At 35.9% G+C, this 16,363-nt stretch overlaps 2 protein-coding genes and 1 pseudogene across 3 annotated transcripts; all 3 read right to left on the bottom strand.

Moving 5' to 3' along the window:
• Positions 1 to 1,207: 1,207 nt before the first annotated feature.
• Positions 1,208 to 5,775, bottom strand: LOC143610491 (G-type lectin S-receptor-like serine/threonine-protein kinase At1g67520). Its single transcript, XM_077084959.1, has 7 exons — positions 4,449 to 5,775; positions 3,091 to 3,228; positions 2,418 to 2,602; positions 2,138 to 2,348; positions 1,830 to 2,067; positions 1,598 to 1,748; positions 1,208 to 1,531 (listed from the first exon to the last, which is right to left on the bottom strand). The coding sequence occupies exons 1-7, from the start codon at positions 5,644 to 5,646 to the stop codon at positions 1,208 to 1,210; spliced, it is 2,445 nt and encodes an 814-aa protein (XP_076941074.1). The 5' UTR covers positions 5,647 to 5,775.
• A 901-nt stretch (positions 5,776 to 6,676) lies between these two features.
• Positions 6,677 to 9,455, bottom strand: LOC143610487 (cytochrome P450 Tp4149-like; annotated as a pseudogene). Its single transcript, XR_013149597.1, has 2 exons — positions 8,324 to 9,455; positions 6,677 to 7,915 (listed from the first exon to the last, which is right to left on the bottom strand). The product of XR_013149597.1 is annotated as a cytochrome P450 Tp4149-like (transcript).
• Positions 9,456 to 11,094: 1,639 nt separating this feature from the next.
• On the bottom strand, positions 11,095 to 15,920 carry LOC143610486 (G-type lectin S-receptor-like serine/threonine-protein kinase At1g67520). Its single transcript, XM_077084956.1, has 7 exons — positions 14,613 to 15,920; positions 13,840 to 13,941; positions 12,768 to 12,961; positions 12,115 to 12,325; positions 11,801 to 12,038; positions 11,565 to 11,715; positions 11,095 to 11,495 (listed from the first exon to the last, which is right to left on the bottom strand). The coding sequence occupies exons 1-7, from the start codon at positions 15,847 to 15,849 to the stop codon at positions 11,178 to 11,180; spliced, it is 2,451 nt and encodes an 816-aa protein (XP_076941071.1). The 5' UTR covers positions 15,850 to 15,920; the 3' UTR covers positions 11,095 to 11,177.
• Between the last annotated feature and the right edge of the window lie 443 nt (positions 15,921 to 16,363).

Here is a 16,363-nt window from a genome sequence, read left to right on the forward strand (position 1 = left end):
TGTAGTTGTAATCAATTTCGGCAAGTAGCCCTGCTTTTTTCTTGATAGTTTACAAATTACTGAAAGAAAACTGCTACAGATCATTCACTTTTGAGTTAAAATTTCGTTCAGGTAGAAGTTGTCTTGGTGTGTGACTGTGTGTTTGATCTGGTAAATTACTGCTGAACTAGTTTAAGAATCAAACTGATAAACAGTTGATCTGAAAACTTGAAAATGGCCCAAAAAGAATGAAGAATGGTATACCATGGAAACCGGTATGTTACATGTGTGTAAAAATGATCAAATACAGTACAAACTACAAAGGCCTTCTATGTTTAAAGGATATAGGAGCCTACAAGACTATGTGTAGTGGTTTAACTAAAAACTAAAAAATGCCCAGCCACGTAGGCACGGGGATCTTAGTAAATGTTTCATCCAATAAGCATAATGGTTTAACTAACAACACAATTATATATCATTTAACTTTCTTGTATATAAAAAGTGAGTTTGGATCATTTGATTGGTTGGATTCGTAGACGGCCCCAGACATTGACATTGGGCCCTTGCATATTAGAGCATCACTAATAGAGGTGATTTTTGGAGTGAAGAATGAGTCCGAAATGCCACTTTCTCCATCCTTTCTCTATATTGTCCACTCACAATCCACAAAAGCACATTTTCTCACCTCTCCTCCATCTTCCCTCACATACCAGTTTTTAAGGATTCAACATAATTCAACCATACCTTTTCTCCTCCACCTCACATTCTCTCTCTTCTAAAAAAATACCTAAAACTCTCCTATTGGAGATGCTTTAATGTAGTAGAACCCAAAGCGCTCAACCACCCTTTCAACGCCCCTCTATATTGGAGGGTAATAGCTTAAAAATTAAAGTGTGGGCGAGGTGGCAGGGGTGCAACCCCGCAGCAAATTGTCTAACAGAACAAGAAAAGCAACTGTTACAATGAGCTATAATAGTAACTCTGATGACCCTCCACTAGAAATTCTGTGTTAACATGCTCACACACAGAGTTTATTCTCGCATGCAAAAGTCAAGAGTATAGAGCTTTGAAAATGAAGATAAAGAATACCAGATGTTTGTTTATTGACTTGTTTATCATTAATCTTAATCAAATATCACTACCATGATATCAAATTTCTAACCTGAATCTTTGGTAAAGTAACACATGAAGTATGATAATGACATTAGATTTTTTTTGTTGTTGTCTTCTATTTTGACACTAAAACTGAAACTGATTCGCTAATTTCAAATCTATTTTTTGACTTAGCTCCTCCCGTTCCTCCTGCCTCAGCCCCAGTCCCTGTCTCATCCCTCTCAATGAAGAACGCTGGCCGTTTTGGGTCAGGTAGATGCATATTTTCATTTGTAAGCATAGAAACAACTTCTGACATGGTAGGTCTGTCTGAGGCATGGTCTTGAACACATAAGAGACCCACATGAATACATGTCATTACTTCCTTGGGACTGCATGTATCTTCAAGTACTGGATCCATCAACTCCAATCCCCTGCCTTCGCTCCACAATTCCCATGCCTACATTTCATAATTGAATGTTCAGTTTGTTTCAAATTATAAAAACAAGATTTATGATTAACTTACGAGTCCTAGAAGGTTGAGTGGGTGTTCCACATCATAGCTCACATGATTCATCTTGCTGCTTATAATCTCAAGCAACAAAACACCAAAACCAAAGACATCAATCTTGGTTGAAATAATGCCATCTATCAGATACTCTGGAGGCATATATCCACTGGATATAAAATAGAGTTAATACATTAGGTCTTTTATTTTTTAAATAACACAACTGTCACATGACAACGTATGAGCTCACCGTGTTCCAACTACTCTACTAGTATTTGCTTCAGAAACATTGATCCCAAATAACTTTGCCATGCCAAAATCTGATATTTTTGGCTTAAGGTAGTCATCTAGCAAGATGTTACTGGCTTTTAGATCTCTATGGATTATCCTCAACCTTGAAAATTTGTGGAGATACAGAAGCCCCTGAGCAATGCCATCGATTATTACAAAGCGATTGTTCCAATCCAGTAATCCTCTCTTCCTAGGATCTGTTAATAAATTAGTAGCAGCAACCAAAGAAGAATCAATTTCATAAAAAAATGTAGTGTCAGTTCTTACCAAATAGAAAGAAATCCAAGCTATTATTAGGCATATACTCATATACAAGGATCTTTTCTTCTTTTTCAATGCAACACCCTAGAAGCCGGACAAGATTAGTGTGTTGAAGTTTGGCAATAAGTTCGGTTTCGTTTTTAAACTCCTTGATTCCTTGTCCAGAGGTTCTTGATAGTCGTTTGACCGCAACCTCTTGCCCATCAACTAATTTTCCCTGTGAAATGCAACTCACGAGGTTTTAACTGAAATTTTCTTTATTAGAGTACTGTCTTTGAAAGTTCACCTTGTAAACTTCTCCAAATCCTCCCTTTCCTAGCTTATTAGTGCTTGAGAAATTGTTTGTGGCAGATGAGATACTTTGAAAGGTGAAATAATGCAGCTCAATGTTCATATTTTTATCTGTTTGTACATAAGTGTAGAAGCGTCTCATCTGAAGCAGCACCAGCTTCTTGATTTTCTTAGTGATTCCTAACATGTTAACAAAGAATACTTGTAAGACTGTTAAAATGCTAGCTTTGGAAGTCATCATTTATTCACATGTAGACAAACTAAAATTCTTTGTTTGGGTCACGCTCAACACTATTCTAGAAACTTATGCATCTAGCTTCTTTTGGATCGACTTAATAATTAATCAGTATACTAAAATATACAAACATATGAACATAGTAATAGTATCCCCTTCACACATATGAGTGAATTCCCTTGTAAACAATTTATAGGCTGATATATCAACACAAAGAAATATTAATTTTTTTTAAGATAAGTTTGTCTTTGGATAACATTTCTGTTGGCCCGTTAACTAATTCCCGACCTGCAACAAGTTTGGTAACCGGGTTGGGTTAATTCATTGAAATCTTATTTGGTTTTCATGTAAATCCCGATTACCTATAATAGCTTGATGACAAAAAAAAAAAAACAGTAACATGCACAATGGAGTAAAAATGTAATGTTGTTACCTTTAAAATTAAGGTTCTTGTATACCCAATAGCATGATAGAAGTACAAATAATGGTACAATCATGATAATCAACCCAATCCAGGATTTTTTCTTCATTTTCTTCTCCATCTTCTTTTCTGCATACAATGGAAAACGGACTTTTTATTGTATTAGCAAACTCACTCAAAACTTAATTACAATAATGAAACCCTACACAGTTTATATAGACCAAACTAAACACGTTTGAGTCTAACTAGGATTCTTGAACAATAAGCAAATTAATTAAATTAAACCTAACAACCTAATTAAACATCCCACAACCGCCACCTCCACAGTTAGAACCAATTCCAAAACACGTCCCCTCGCTCGGCCCTACAACGCCATAGGTTTCTTCTCCAAATTCAGTTTTTTCTCATGATGTTGTCACTCAAACTTCAACCGCATCGCCTAAAGTTATGCAATCATATGTCTGGGTTGAAACTCCCTCAGCCCTTAAACCAGAACTATCCCTCTCAGTGGGTTTACTAAGTTCCACCAACTAGAAAGTTGACGAGCCCATAACACTTCAGATGTGGGATGTGGGGATGGCTAACTATTCTGCCAAATTTGACATCTACATCCTTGTTAAGGATTTCATTAAAAGTAGAGTAATGCAAGGAATCCGAATTGAAGAGAGTTTTCATACAATTGCTAGACTACCTCATTGCCAAGCATCAAAAGTTACAACAAGAAAGTGTTATTGGCCTCCACCTCAGCGTTTCCTCAAGACCTCTCCGAACGCCACCAAAAAACTTGAATGGCAGCCACAGTGGTGATAGGTTGTGAGTGCCCCTCATGTGGTAGTTCAACCACCATGGAAAACGCGTTCCGTGAGGACAATAAGTTTTCAAGGGGCGAGGAATTGATACAATCTATTATATTAATTAAAGTTTAATATATTATTTAAGTTTATCTATTATTTAGTTTTCTTATTATATTATAATTAGGTTTCCTTATTGTTTATTTTTTTCTATTTTTATGTCTTAGTTTTCTTATAAATTGTAACAATCTTTTGAGAAAGAATAAGAAAAAGAAATCAAAAAATTGTTCCAACTTCGATTTCTCTTATTGTCTTTTATTCTTGGAGCCTAACCCACTCTACGTGTCTATTGGGAGATTGACAATCTCGAATCGGTCTCTATCATTAAGTGTTTTGTATATACAGGGGTAGTAACGTTAATTAAAGGCGGCTTCTGTGCACAAGCCTTTGACCTAATGACACTAGTGGCTGCATGCAAAAATGTGCCTCTCCTCAAATGCTGAAGGTTCAAGTTTGTGGTGGACAAAAAGGTGTACATTTAAGAGCAATGTTCTAAAAAAGAGTGTTAAGTCTACTAACCTCTATGATAATCGAAGGTGTAATAGTATTTATGTATTCCATCTCTACCTGGATTCTCTACCATTTTACCGTAAGTCTTGCAGCCTGCCCTGTTTCTTGTTGTAGTATAAGCCACGCAAGAACAATTACTCCAACATATTCTTTGGCAATCATATAGGTTATAGCTTTCATCATATACATGTTCATCTACAAAACTATAACTATTGTATTGGTTGCGGTGTGGTGAACCAATGTAATCTTTCCTGCACTCTAATTTTTCAAACTCATCTTCAACACAACCAGGAGGGTCATCAATGGAGTGGCAGTGGAGGTTTAAATTTAGAGGTGAACCCTTAAGCTGACCATCTTGATGCACCCTCAGAGCTGGATATGAATCATATGTTCTTGTCATATATGTGAAAGATTGTTCAGTCTCATTCGAAACATAATAGAGGCGGACATCTGGACCCGAAGATTGTAGATCAGTGTTTTTAAATTGACCATTCTGCCAAGGTCCACTTGTCCAATGGATATTCCCTTTCCTTAGCATCACCATTTGACCTGTTCCATTGAGGTCTAATGTAAATAACCCATCGGCTGGTAGCTCATCGTTCCGCCAAGAAGTCAGTGACCATCGGTGCCCAGTCTTGAGGTTAATCCCCAATTTCATTCCCGGTAGAAGCGTGTCTGTTGGGTAATTAAAGCTTTGCCATAAAACCCGCTTAGCAGACCCATCTGGATGCAACTCCTGAAGCACCAAATTCCCTGAATCCAAAAGTGTAACACTTGCATTGCGTGTTACAGATGGAGTTGGATTAAAGAGATCAAGAACAGTGCCTCCACCATATAAAATGCTGAGCTTCCCATTGACATCTATGATGAGCTTGCCATATGTATCCAGGATCGGATTGTTTCTGTTTGCTACCCAAACTGCTGTGAAGTCGTCCGATGCCATCTTACTTAAGTCGCCCAAACAATGGTACCTTAAGTCGTCCTGATAACCGGATGCAATTTGGTTTCTGTAGAATACCCCTAAATAAGGACTCATTGTAGTGCCAAAGCTAAAGAACTTCACACAGAAGACCCTATTTGATGAAACCAGTTCGTCCCAGTCCTTGAGCTGTTGACCCTGATGTAAGGTGTCTGTTTCTGAATCACAAGGATTGCTAAACATAAAGTATAACAAAGTAACTAAGAGGAATATGCTTCGGTATGCCATCGTTTCCGGGTAGATAATAATAATATTCTCGCTATGGGCTGAAAAGTGATATTATCAAAATTCCTGGTAAATTTTCTTGACTCGATAGTCAACAGTCAACACCATATATTTTACGTTACATTTAGTCAGCATAAATAGACATATGAAAGGGATGCTGATGTATTATTGAGTTAGGAGCTTTGTCTTTCTTTCCTTTCAAACGTCACATTTAATGCTTAAGTTAACACTTGGTGAACAGAATATGACTCCTCTAATTAGGTTTGTTATTGTCTCTACATCATTATTAATGTCGAATTTTACTTATTTAAGAAGCAAATTCGAATTCAGATTTAATATTTTCAAATTCAAATAACCCAAATTCGTTTCGATTAACATCGCTAAACCATTCTCTACCATCATGTTATTAATTAGGGAGCCCTTTTTGTGGACTACAATGATTTATATCATTAGCTCCCATGATGATTTATTATGCAAATGAAAGAATATTTTTGTTTTGGTTCTACACCCAAAATTTTCTTTGTACTTCGTGCTAGTCTTTTTTTTATTATTTTATTTTTTTTGTTTTTTCAAATTAAAGAAAGGATATTTTTCGTTTAGGTGTTTTTTTTTCATTTTTCCAAGACGGACTTCTCCCAACCGATCATACTAAAGCTCATATCCACAGCCATAAGACTAGCTTTTTAAGGGGAACTTAATCCTTTCGATCCGGTTGGTCAATGTAGCTCTTCATCTTCAAGACGTGAGAGCTAATCAATAAGTTATTAGTTTATTACACTCGACATGAAATCAGTGATTTCATTGTTTCAAAGCGTTCACACGCCAAGCTTGTTGGAAAATTTCCTTTAGCTGCTCGATTATATGTAATGCAGTCTGATCCTCCAAATCTCTATGGAGGAGTTTGGGATCATAGTGGCCGGCAGCATCATGCACGTACGACATCTTGGACGAGTCATCGGCGGCATGTCTAGCAAGCTCATGCGCCCCTACTGCCCTGCTAGCTTTGGCACGCGACTCATGAGGAATAGGAGATTCCATAACGTGTTACGTCTTGTCTGACTTGTGGACAATCCCCAAGTTGTAGAACAAGTCATATCTGATTAAAAAAGCTTGTCCCATACGCGGGTCAAAACCTACGTGGTATCTATCAGGGTGATTAAGAGTCAGGCATTGGGTATGCTCGTGAGATTTAGGTATATTATTCCACACGTGCATGCATACCTAAAATACATAAAAAAGAAAGAAAACCATGTCGGATATATAGTCAGAAAAATTGGTATATGTTACCAGGTAAACCGATATATCACCAAATCCCATACGCGATGCGCGTCCCATACCCCCAAATCCCAATGAATAACTTCAAAAGTAACCCCATCCCCAATTACCCAACCTATTTCAATCTCAAATGTTCTGGTTTTCTGTCGGGTTTCATTGAACAAAGGGGCCTAATAGTATAAACTTGGGCACTTAATTTTTTTACAAGATTTTTTAAAATGTTTACTTTGGTAGCGCAATGTTTAGTGGGGTCTTCCCTCTCTGGCAATTACTTGAATCTGCCATTGTAACAAGTGAAAGCCGCATGGCTACACATTTTATTTATTAAGTCCGTACATATATCACAAGTTCAACATCATGGAATTTACATAACAAAACAAACCACTAGAACCGTGGACTCATCGAAACTAATAGAGGTGACTTCCTGTGGATTGTAATACCAAATGCCTCATTCATGTCCATATCCTCATTTTTCATTCCATTTGGCAATATGATGTCAAACTTGTAAACAATATTCGCTAATGCAAGCTCGATCACAGGTACACTAAACTGTATACCTGGGCATGATCGTCGACCAGCACCGAACGGCAGCCACTGAAATTGCAACGCTTGATAGTTAATGGAATTGTTCAAGAACCTTTCAGGCCTAAACTCATTTGGTTCTTCCCATAAGGTAGGATCTCTTCCTATTGCCCAAACATTGATGATCACTTGAGTGTCTGATGCAATATGATAGCCCAGTAGTTTTACATCTTGCATCGTTTTTCGAGGAACGAGGAGTGGACCAGGAGTATGTAGTCTCAAAGACTCTTTTACGACAGCTTTAAGGTATGACAGTTTCTCCAAATCCTCCTCGGAAATCATGGATCTTCCTTGTGCTACTTTTGTAACTTCTTGTTGGCCGGAGCTTCTTCATTACTGTTGGGTTTTTTATTATCTCACTCAGTGCCCACTCTAGACTTGTATATGTAGAATCGGTTCCAGTTGCGAATGCCTCCTACAAGAAACACATATTTTAATAAATGGTTTTAACATTTGGTTGTATAATTAAGCAAGAAACCAGTTACATGATTCAAGATTAAGAGTGCTACTTGAATGCATATTATGATATTAATTGTATCTTCATAGATCTTCTGTGACACCTTAGATAAATGGCAGTTTTCTAGTAGTGAAAAGATGTTGAAACCATGTTCTTGCGAAGGTTAGTTTGCTGCGATGATTTTTATGGTCGCTTTCGTCCTTTTTGTTGTAGTGATAAGGCATGCAAGACTTAACTCACTTAAGGATTATTAATGAATAAATGAACTTTTAGAATATATGAAAGTCATTTAACACAGTTTACAAAGTTAGTACCAATTAAGATCATGATTAATTAAAGAAAAATAGAAAGATGGAGACATCATACCAATATGAGAGCTTTAATGGTATCTCTATGAAGGGTAAAACCGGTTGTGTTATCTTTCTGCAGATCTAGTAAAATGTCAACAAAATCCTCACCTTCATTAGCATCCTTCTCTTTCTGCTTGTTTACATGTTCTTCAATAATTTTTTCAAGAAACTCATCGAATTCTTTAGCTATTTTTTCTGCTCTTCGAACTGAATCGATCACTTGATCGACCCATGATAGCCATGGAACATAACTACCAACTGTAAAGACAGTAAACGAATCCACATATGCTCGCACTAAATTCTTATGCTTTATTCCATTGAACTTCTTTCCAAGGGCAACCCTACTAATTATATTATTAGTTAGGGAAGCAAACTCAGACCGCATATCAACCGGTGTCCCACAACTTTCTCCAAGCATGCGAATCATATGACTAATTTCCTCTTCTCTCAATTTCTGGTACGACTTAACACGTGTAATACTTAGTAGATTAACTACCACAATGCTCTTCAACCGCCTCCAGTATTCTCCGTAAGGAGCAAATGATATGCTCTTAGAGCCATAGAGCAGTATGTTTGGCATGGTTAAGCTAGGCCGGTTACAAAATATGAGATCATGCGTGTTCATGATCTCTTGGGCTGCTTCGGCAGAGGATGCTACAACTGTGGGGATGCTACCTAGGTGAAGGAGCATGACTGGACCGTATTTTTGGGATAATATTTGAAGGTTGCGATTTGGGTTCGAGCCTAGTTGGTGGAAGTTTCCGATTATTGGAAGTTTTGGTGGAGATGGTGGTATGTTTTTGAGGCTATTTTTGGAGTCAAATGAAACCCATTTGACACAAATGAAACCAACTAAAATGATAAATGAAAACAAAGAGAGAAGAGTCGTTTCCATTACTTTAATTCCTTGGTAGCAAATTACTGGATTTGTTATGTCCTAATGCCATGGAAGGATCTGAATATATATTAGTACATGGATCTCAATAATTCTGTCATATTTAATTCCTAAAACTTTATTTATTAAAACTGCATAAAATATTAAGGTCGTGTCAAGAAAAGTATTAGCTCATGCCTCATGGGTGAAAGTGGAAAGTATTTTATTTTAAGAAACACTGTCTTTTCAATATATTGCAACATTATATCTTCTACACCCTTCGAGCTAATGAAATTATGGTTTATTTCAAATTTAGTATCGCTCGTGGTGGTGGGTTTAAATCCTAGAAAAAAAGAAAGAAAGTGTTGGTTATGATGTAATTATTCTAAAATAACCTAGAAATTATTGTTTAAAAAAAAGTGATGGTTGACAGTAACATCCTTAGAAAAAGTTTTATTATGTTAAAAAAGTTGAATAAAAGGTTTTAATCAGAAATTTATATGTCTTATTTGAGTAAACTCAAGGATTAAACCACCACAGGAAGTAATCAATGAAATATTTGAAGTAGGTTTATTAGAATTATTTTCTACCTTTATTTTATTTATCTATATATGTTTATTTTTATAATAAAACACAATCCAAGGAAATCTTATCTTGATTTGACTATAAATAATAGCGGAATATAATAAAACAGGGTCCTTTTCAAAGTTTTTATTTGCATAATTAAATGAAATAAACAATCGTTTATTTCACGTGTATTTAAACAAAATGTTAATTTTTTTATAAATGCAGTATGCAGACGATTTTAGGCCCAGCCCAATAAACATTGAGCTTTAAGGCTGAAAATGTATGTATGTCGTATGTATCATATTTTTTAGATGAATGAATACAATTTCTCTCTAATTTTCATCACCCTATCAACTCTCTATTTTGGTTTACAATCTTAAAATTGTGCATATTGACTATAGAAAGGCTCTTTTGAGTTTGACCCTTCTGCTTCTTGATTTGAACTTTCGATGTTCTGTTTCTCAACCACTCACTCACTGCCACCATAGCAAACTTCTAATGATCCAGCCGCATAATCCAATAAATAAATAAATAAAATGCAAGGTCACGTATCCGAGAATCACCACTAAGTGTTAATTCGCTGTATTTCTAGGCTACACCTATCACGCTCATTAAATTATTTGGACTTTGGTTATGAACGCTAGTTTCACAACATTTGGATCATAATCAGTCTTACAATGGCGGTGAACATTCGTGTGTCAGTTTAGCTTTCAAAGTAGCACGATCTAATTCAATTTTTTCCCATAATGGCGGGCCATACTATTGCTATCTATACTATTTTTCTACGAGATAGCCGGTAATTCCTCGTATCATATTCCTACTCATAGTATGCTATAAGCGTCTATACCGTAAAATAGATTTTTAAGGGAATGAGAAAGACAGCCACACAACGGTGAATCCGTTCATGGATTCATGGTGTGTGGCGCGCACAGATAACTACATGGGTAGATATATAGGAATCGGCATATATATGATTAATTTGGGTTTGATATCAGTTGATGCACTTATGACTGCTTGGTGATAAGGATCCATTGAGTGGATCAAGGTCCAAACATAGATGAATAAGAAGACCCTTGTAGGGGCGAAGCTCCAATGAAAGGACATGCGGGATCATGGATACAAAACGCAAATAAAAAACCAATCTCCTAATAATATGCATAAATTAAATGTGGAAATTGGAAAATGTGGTTTGCACTTTTAACAAGTATGTGAAATGTGTATTAAAATGATTAAATACAATACAATACAATACAATGGCATTCTATATATAAGGTACATATAGGTGCCTACAACAACTGCCATGTAACTAGATGTAACAAAAGTCCATAATCAAATATCACAATCAAATTTCAACCTGCTTCTTTTGGAAAAGGAACACATGAAGTACATATGTGATGATGGTATTAGACATGTTCGTTTTTGTTGTCTTCTATTTTGACACTAAAATTGAAATTGATTCGCTATTTTCAGATCCCTTTCCTGACTTTACTCCTCCTCCTGCCTCAGCCTTGGTCCCAGCCTCATCCCTCTCAATGAAGTACGCTGGTCGTTTTGGCCCAGGCAGATGCATATGTTCATTTGTAAGCATAGAAGCAACTTCTGACATGGTAGGCCTGTCTGTGGCATGGTCTTGAACGCATAAGAGACCCACATGAATGCATGTCATTACTTCCTTGGGACTACATGTATCTTCAAGAATCGGATCCATCAGCTCCAATGCTCTGCCTTTGTTCCACAATTCCCATGCCTACATATTTCATAATTGAATGCTCAATTTGTTTCCAGTTATGAAAACAAAGATTTATGATTAACTTACGAGTCCTAAAAGGTTGAGTGGGTGGTCCACATCATAGCTCACATGATTCATCTTGCTGCTTATAATCTCAAGCAACAAAACACCGAAACCAAACACATCTATCTTGGTTGAAATGATGCCATCTATCAGATACTCTGGAGGCATATACCCACTGGATACAAAATCAAGAGTTATTACATTGTGTTTTTTTTGTGATATCTATACAACAATTGTCATAGGTTAACTTATGGACTCACCGTGTTCCAACTGGTCTACTTGTATTTGCTTCTGACTCGTTGATCCCAAATAATTTGGCCATGCCAAAATCTGATATTTTTGGCTTCAGGTAGTCATCTAGCAAGATGTTACTGGCTTTTAGATCTCTATGGATTATCCTCAGCCTTGAAAACTTGTGAAGATACAAAAGCCCCTGAGCAATGCCATCGATTATTACAAAGCGATTGTTCCAATCCAGTAATCCTTTCTTCCTAGGATCTATTAATAAATGAGTAGCATCAACCAAAGAAAGAACCAATTTCATATAAAAAATGTACAGAGTGTCAATTCCTACCAAATAGAAAGAAATCCAAGCTATTATTAGACATATATTCATATACAAGGATTTTTTCTTGCTTTTCAACACAAAACCCTAGTAGCCGGACAAGATTGGTGTGTTGAAGTTTGGCTATGAGCTCCATTTCATTCTTAAACTCCTTAACTCCTTGTCCAGAGCTTCTTGAAAGTCGTTTAACGGCAACCTCTTGCCCATCAACTAATTTGCCCTGTAAAATCCTGGCACGATTGATTCAAAAAAAAAACAAAAAAGGAACACCTCAAAGAATACTCACAGTTATTCAAACATTGATCAACTGTTTTTTATTTACTAATAACCTAAAAAATGGTACATTACAATGAACCCATTGACCCTGTAAATAGCTCTAGTCCTTAATCTCTAAGAAAACCTAATTTGACAAAATAAAGAAAATAAATCAACCTCAATTAAATCTTACCAAACATACTAATAATCAAATGAATTAAACATCATATATTAAAGGACTTAAATACCCCTATATCTTGTTCCAAAATTCATAGATAGAAAATAGCTAATACCCAACTTCTATTTTAACCCATGACCCACAAACATGATTAGAGCCATCATAAAACATTAAAACGCATGTACTAACTAAAGTTTTATTTACTAGAAGACTCCCTTTAAAAGTTTACCTTATAAACTTCTCCAAAACCTCCCTTTCCTAGCATATTAGTGCTTGAAAAGTTGTTTGTGGCTGATGAGATGCTTTGAAAAGTGAAATAACGCAGCTCAGTGTTCACATTCTTATCTGTTCGTAGATAAATGTAGAATCGTCTCATGTGTCTCATCTGAAGCATAAACACCTTCTTGATTTTCTTAGCGATCTCTATTATGTTATCAAAAAATACTTGTTAGATGGTTAAAATGTCAGATATGTACGTGAACTAAAATTCCAATAGTTACTGAATCATTGTGTTGTTTCCTAGGTGCTGCCCAGATTTTGATTAGATTGCACACAACATTTGAATAAGAAATGTAGAAATAGAGATTGAACCAACAAGAACTTTAATGAATTTAATAATATGATTGTAACTTGTTCTTAAAATCGATGACCCTTTTATACATAGCAAACCGATGTGTCTGTTCGAGTTGTGTTGCTTCAAACACCACTTATAGATTGACACATCAACTTGGCGGTTAGATTTATAACAAACAGACCTTCTAGTTTACATTAAAACTTAAAATACATAGTAAAACATACTTTACACTAATTACACTACAATCTTTGGATTTTGATAACTTCAAAGATTAGGATTAACTCCAAATTACGAAACCCCCAAGGTTCTAGTTCTTGTTGTAGCAGAGTTTCAAAATATTTTATCACAATTACCAATGGGGACTTTCGAATTTTACTTGTTTGGGTTATGCAAATACTATTCTAGAAAACCATGCATCTGGGTTCTTTTGCATTCTCTCAATTCAAATTGCAATTTGCAAAGGATACGGTGCAATCGTATCCTCTAAATACATTTCAGTGAACCCGATTGTTTACAATTTATAGGCCAATATATCAGCACAAAGAAATATTACCTTTATTGAAGATAAATTGCTCACTATAGAAGATTTCTTGAATTTTTAATAATATGTAGGATTGTAAGATTGGCTACGGAAAATGATAACAGTTTCATTTTTATGAAGATGAAATCCTGGATGAAAAATGACTATTGTATTTAACTGAATGAAGTCAAAAGGTGAGGTTGTTACCTTTAAAATTAATGTTCTTGCATATCCAAAAGCATGATAGGAGCACAGCTAAAGGCACAATCATGATAATCAACGCAATCCAGGCCTTATTCTCCTTCATTTCTTTGTTCGAATTCAGAGAACAAAAAGTTGATTAAGATTAACATATACAATTAAATATTCTTTCATTTTATATATGTCAAATTTGTTGCATACCCTATGTGAACCTATCGAAGTGGTGTCTTCAAATCAATGCATCGATTGGTAAAACATCGATACAAAAATACTAAATGTTTAGTTTAGTTTTCAACATTCTTCTGGATAGATGAAAATGAACCTTTTTTCTTAATTCGCTCATGTTGACAGATTAATAGCTTATTAAATCAAGTGTACATACTGTTTACAGTAATGTGCAATAAGCATGTAATACTATGCACATGAAACTGTTTATGCATTTAAGATTTCTTAAAGTTTATAATTCCTACATATTTGTCGTGTCGTTAAATTGTAATCTTCGAAATTTATTATACAATCTCCTGCCATTTGGTGCTATGCTTGTTTGGATGCTTTCATTTACAATGACAGTAACTTTGATTCTAACATACAATTGTTTAACCTCTATTGTTTAGAATCACTACATACAATATATATTGAATAAGGAAGACACTTGTAGGTTAAGTGCATAGACCCCAAGTGATTTTGTATATATAGGGATACTAATGCATGTGCACAAACATATAGTGTGACTTAATTTTCTATGTGGTATCAACAAAAACAGTAGTATGCACACTAACCTTCAGGATTATAGATGACGTAATATTGAGCTGTTTCTTCTCTGTATATCCCTGGATGGGATAACTTTTTTCCATAAGTTTTGCATCCCAACCTGTTTCTTGTCGTGCTATAGGCCACACAAGAACAATTGCTCCAACATATTCCTTGGCAATCATATAAGTTATAGGTTTCATCATATACATTTTCCTCGAGAAAACTTTCGTAGTAAGATGCTTGTCTAAATAGATAATCTTCCCTGCATTCAATTTTTTCAAACTCATCTTCAGCACACCCAGGGGGGTCATCAATGTAGCGGCAGTGGACACTGAAGTTTAGAGGTGAACCCCTAAGCTGACCATCTTGACCCATCCTCAGAACAGGATATGAATCATATGTTCGTGTTAAATATGTGAAGGATTGCTCAGTCTCATTTGAAATGTAATAGAGTCGGACATCAGGACCTGAAGATTGTAGATTAGTGTTTTTAAATTCACCATTCTGCCATGGTCCACTCGTCCAGTGGACATTCCCTTGCCGCAGAATGCCAATTTGACCTGTGCGATTGAGGTCTCCTACCAATGTAAATAACCCTTCCGCCGGTAACTCATCATTCCGCCAAGAAGTCAGTGACCATATGTGACCAGTCTCGAGATTAATTCCCAATTTCATTCCAGGTAGAAGCGTGTCTGTTGGATAATCAAAGCTTTGCCATAGTACCCGCTGAAATCCATCTGGACGCAGTTCTTGAAGCACCAAATTCCCCGAATCCAACAGTGTAACACTTGCATTGCGTGTTACTAGTTGAGTTGGACTGAACAGATCAAGAACAGTTCCTCCACTAGATAAAATACTGAACTTTCCATGAACATCTATGTCGAGCTTACCATATATATCCGGGATTGGATGGTTTCTGTTTGCTACCCAAACTGCTGCTGAATTACTGAAGTGGTCAGATACCCTTTTCTGGTAGTAGTCTGAATTACTGTATCTAAATTGTTCTTTATTGTAGAATACCCCTAGATAAGGACTCACCATAGTGCCAAAGCTAAAGAACTTCAAACTGAAGACTCTATTGGATGAAATCAATTCGTCCCAGTCCTTGAACTCTTGACCCTGATGTAAGGTATTCGTGATTTTTGAATAGCAAGGATTGCTGAACAAAAACCAAAATAAAGTGATGAAGAGGAATAGGCTTCTGTATACCATTGTTTCAGGGTAGACAAATCCTCTCGCTAGTTCTGGGATGAAAGTGATCATATATTTTAATGGTGGTGATTGTATGAAAATTCTTGGCAACTTCTCAATTGACTCAAACGTCAATGCCAAATAATTATTATTTGTTACATTTAGTCGGCATAAATAGACATCTGAAAGGGATGTTTAGTTGAACGAGGTGCCTTGTTCTTTCCCTTCAAACTTCCACAGTCAATGCTTTACTTTACACTTAGTCAACAGATAACGACAACCTTACATGTTTATGTGATAAGAACCTTGTATGGTTATGCAAATCCAGAATTATTTTTTATATTTATTTTTCAGTTTTGGATGTCAACATGAATCGCTAGTTTGCTCGAATTGGTGCAAATTCAAGTTCGTGTAATTGGTGGTAGACGTGGTGGTGGTGCCTCTCCAGGTTGCGGAGGGTGTCCGCTTTGTTTTTTGTGTGTTTATAAATAAATAAAAAAATCTATAATTACACTATACTTCACACACTCCATTCTCCTCTGGTTACTTTAAAATAGAAAGTAAATTTACTCAAATACATATACCG

The sequence above is a fragment of the Bidens hawaiensis genome, unplaced genomic scaffold (genome assembly GCF_021521415.1).
Source record: "Bidens hawaiensis isolate Kalapana, Puna unplaced genomic scaffold, B.hawaiensis_p1.1 tig00026578_1, whole genome shotgun sequence".
Classification (NCBI taxonomy): domain Eukaryota; kingdom Viridiplantae; phylum Streptophyta; class Magnoliopsida; order Asterales; family Asteraceae; genus Bidens; species Bidens hawaiensis.

Bases quoted from the DNA above. Each gene is read 5' to 3' on its own strand.
- LOC143610491 (XM_077084959.1), bottom strand. From the start codon at position 5,646: ATGGCATACCGAAGCATATTCCTCTTAGTTACTTTGTTATACTTTATG. The intron at 3,229-4,448 runs GTTAGTAGACTT...TACAATAAAAAG, and splicing joins CACCTTCGATTATCATAGAG to TCCGTTTTCCATTGTATGCA. The intron at 1,532-1,597 runs GTAAGTTAATCA...TATGAAATGTAG, and splicing joins CACTCAACCTTCTAGGACTC to GCATGGGAATTGTGGAGCGA.
- LOC143610486 (XM_077084956.1), bottom strand. From the start codon at position 15,849: ATGATCACTTTCATCCCAGAACTAGCGAGAGGATTTGTCTACCCTGAA. The intron at 13,942-14,612 runs GTTAGTGTGCAT...ATTCGAACAAAG, and splicing joins CGTCATCTATAATCCTGAAG to AAATGAAGGAGAATAAGGCC. The intron at 11,716-11,800 runs GTGAGTCCATAA...TTTTGTATCCAG, and splicing joins AGTAGACCAGTTGGAACACG to TGGGTATATGCCTCCAGAGT.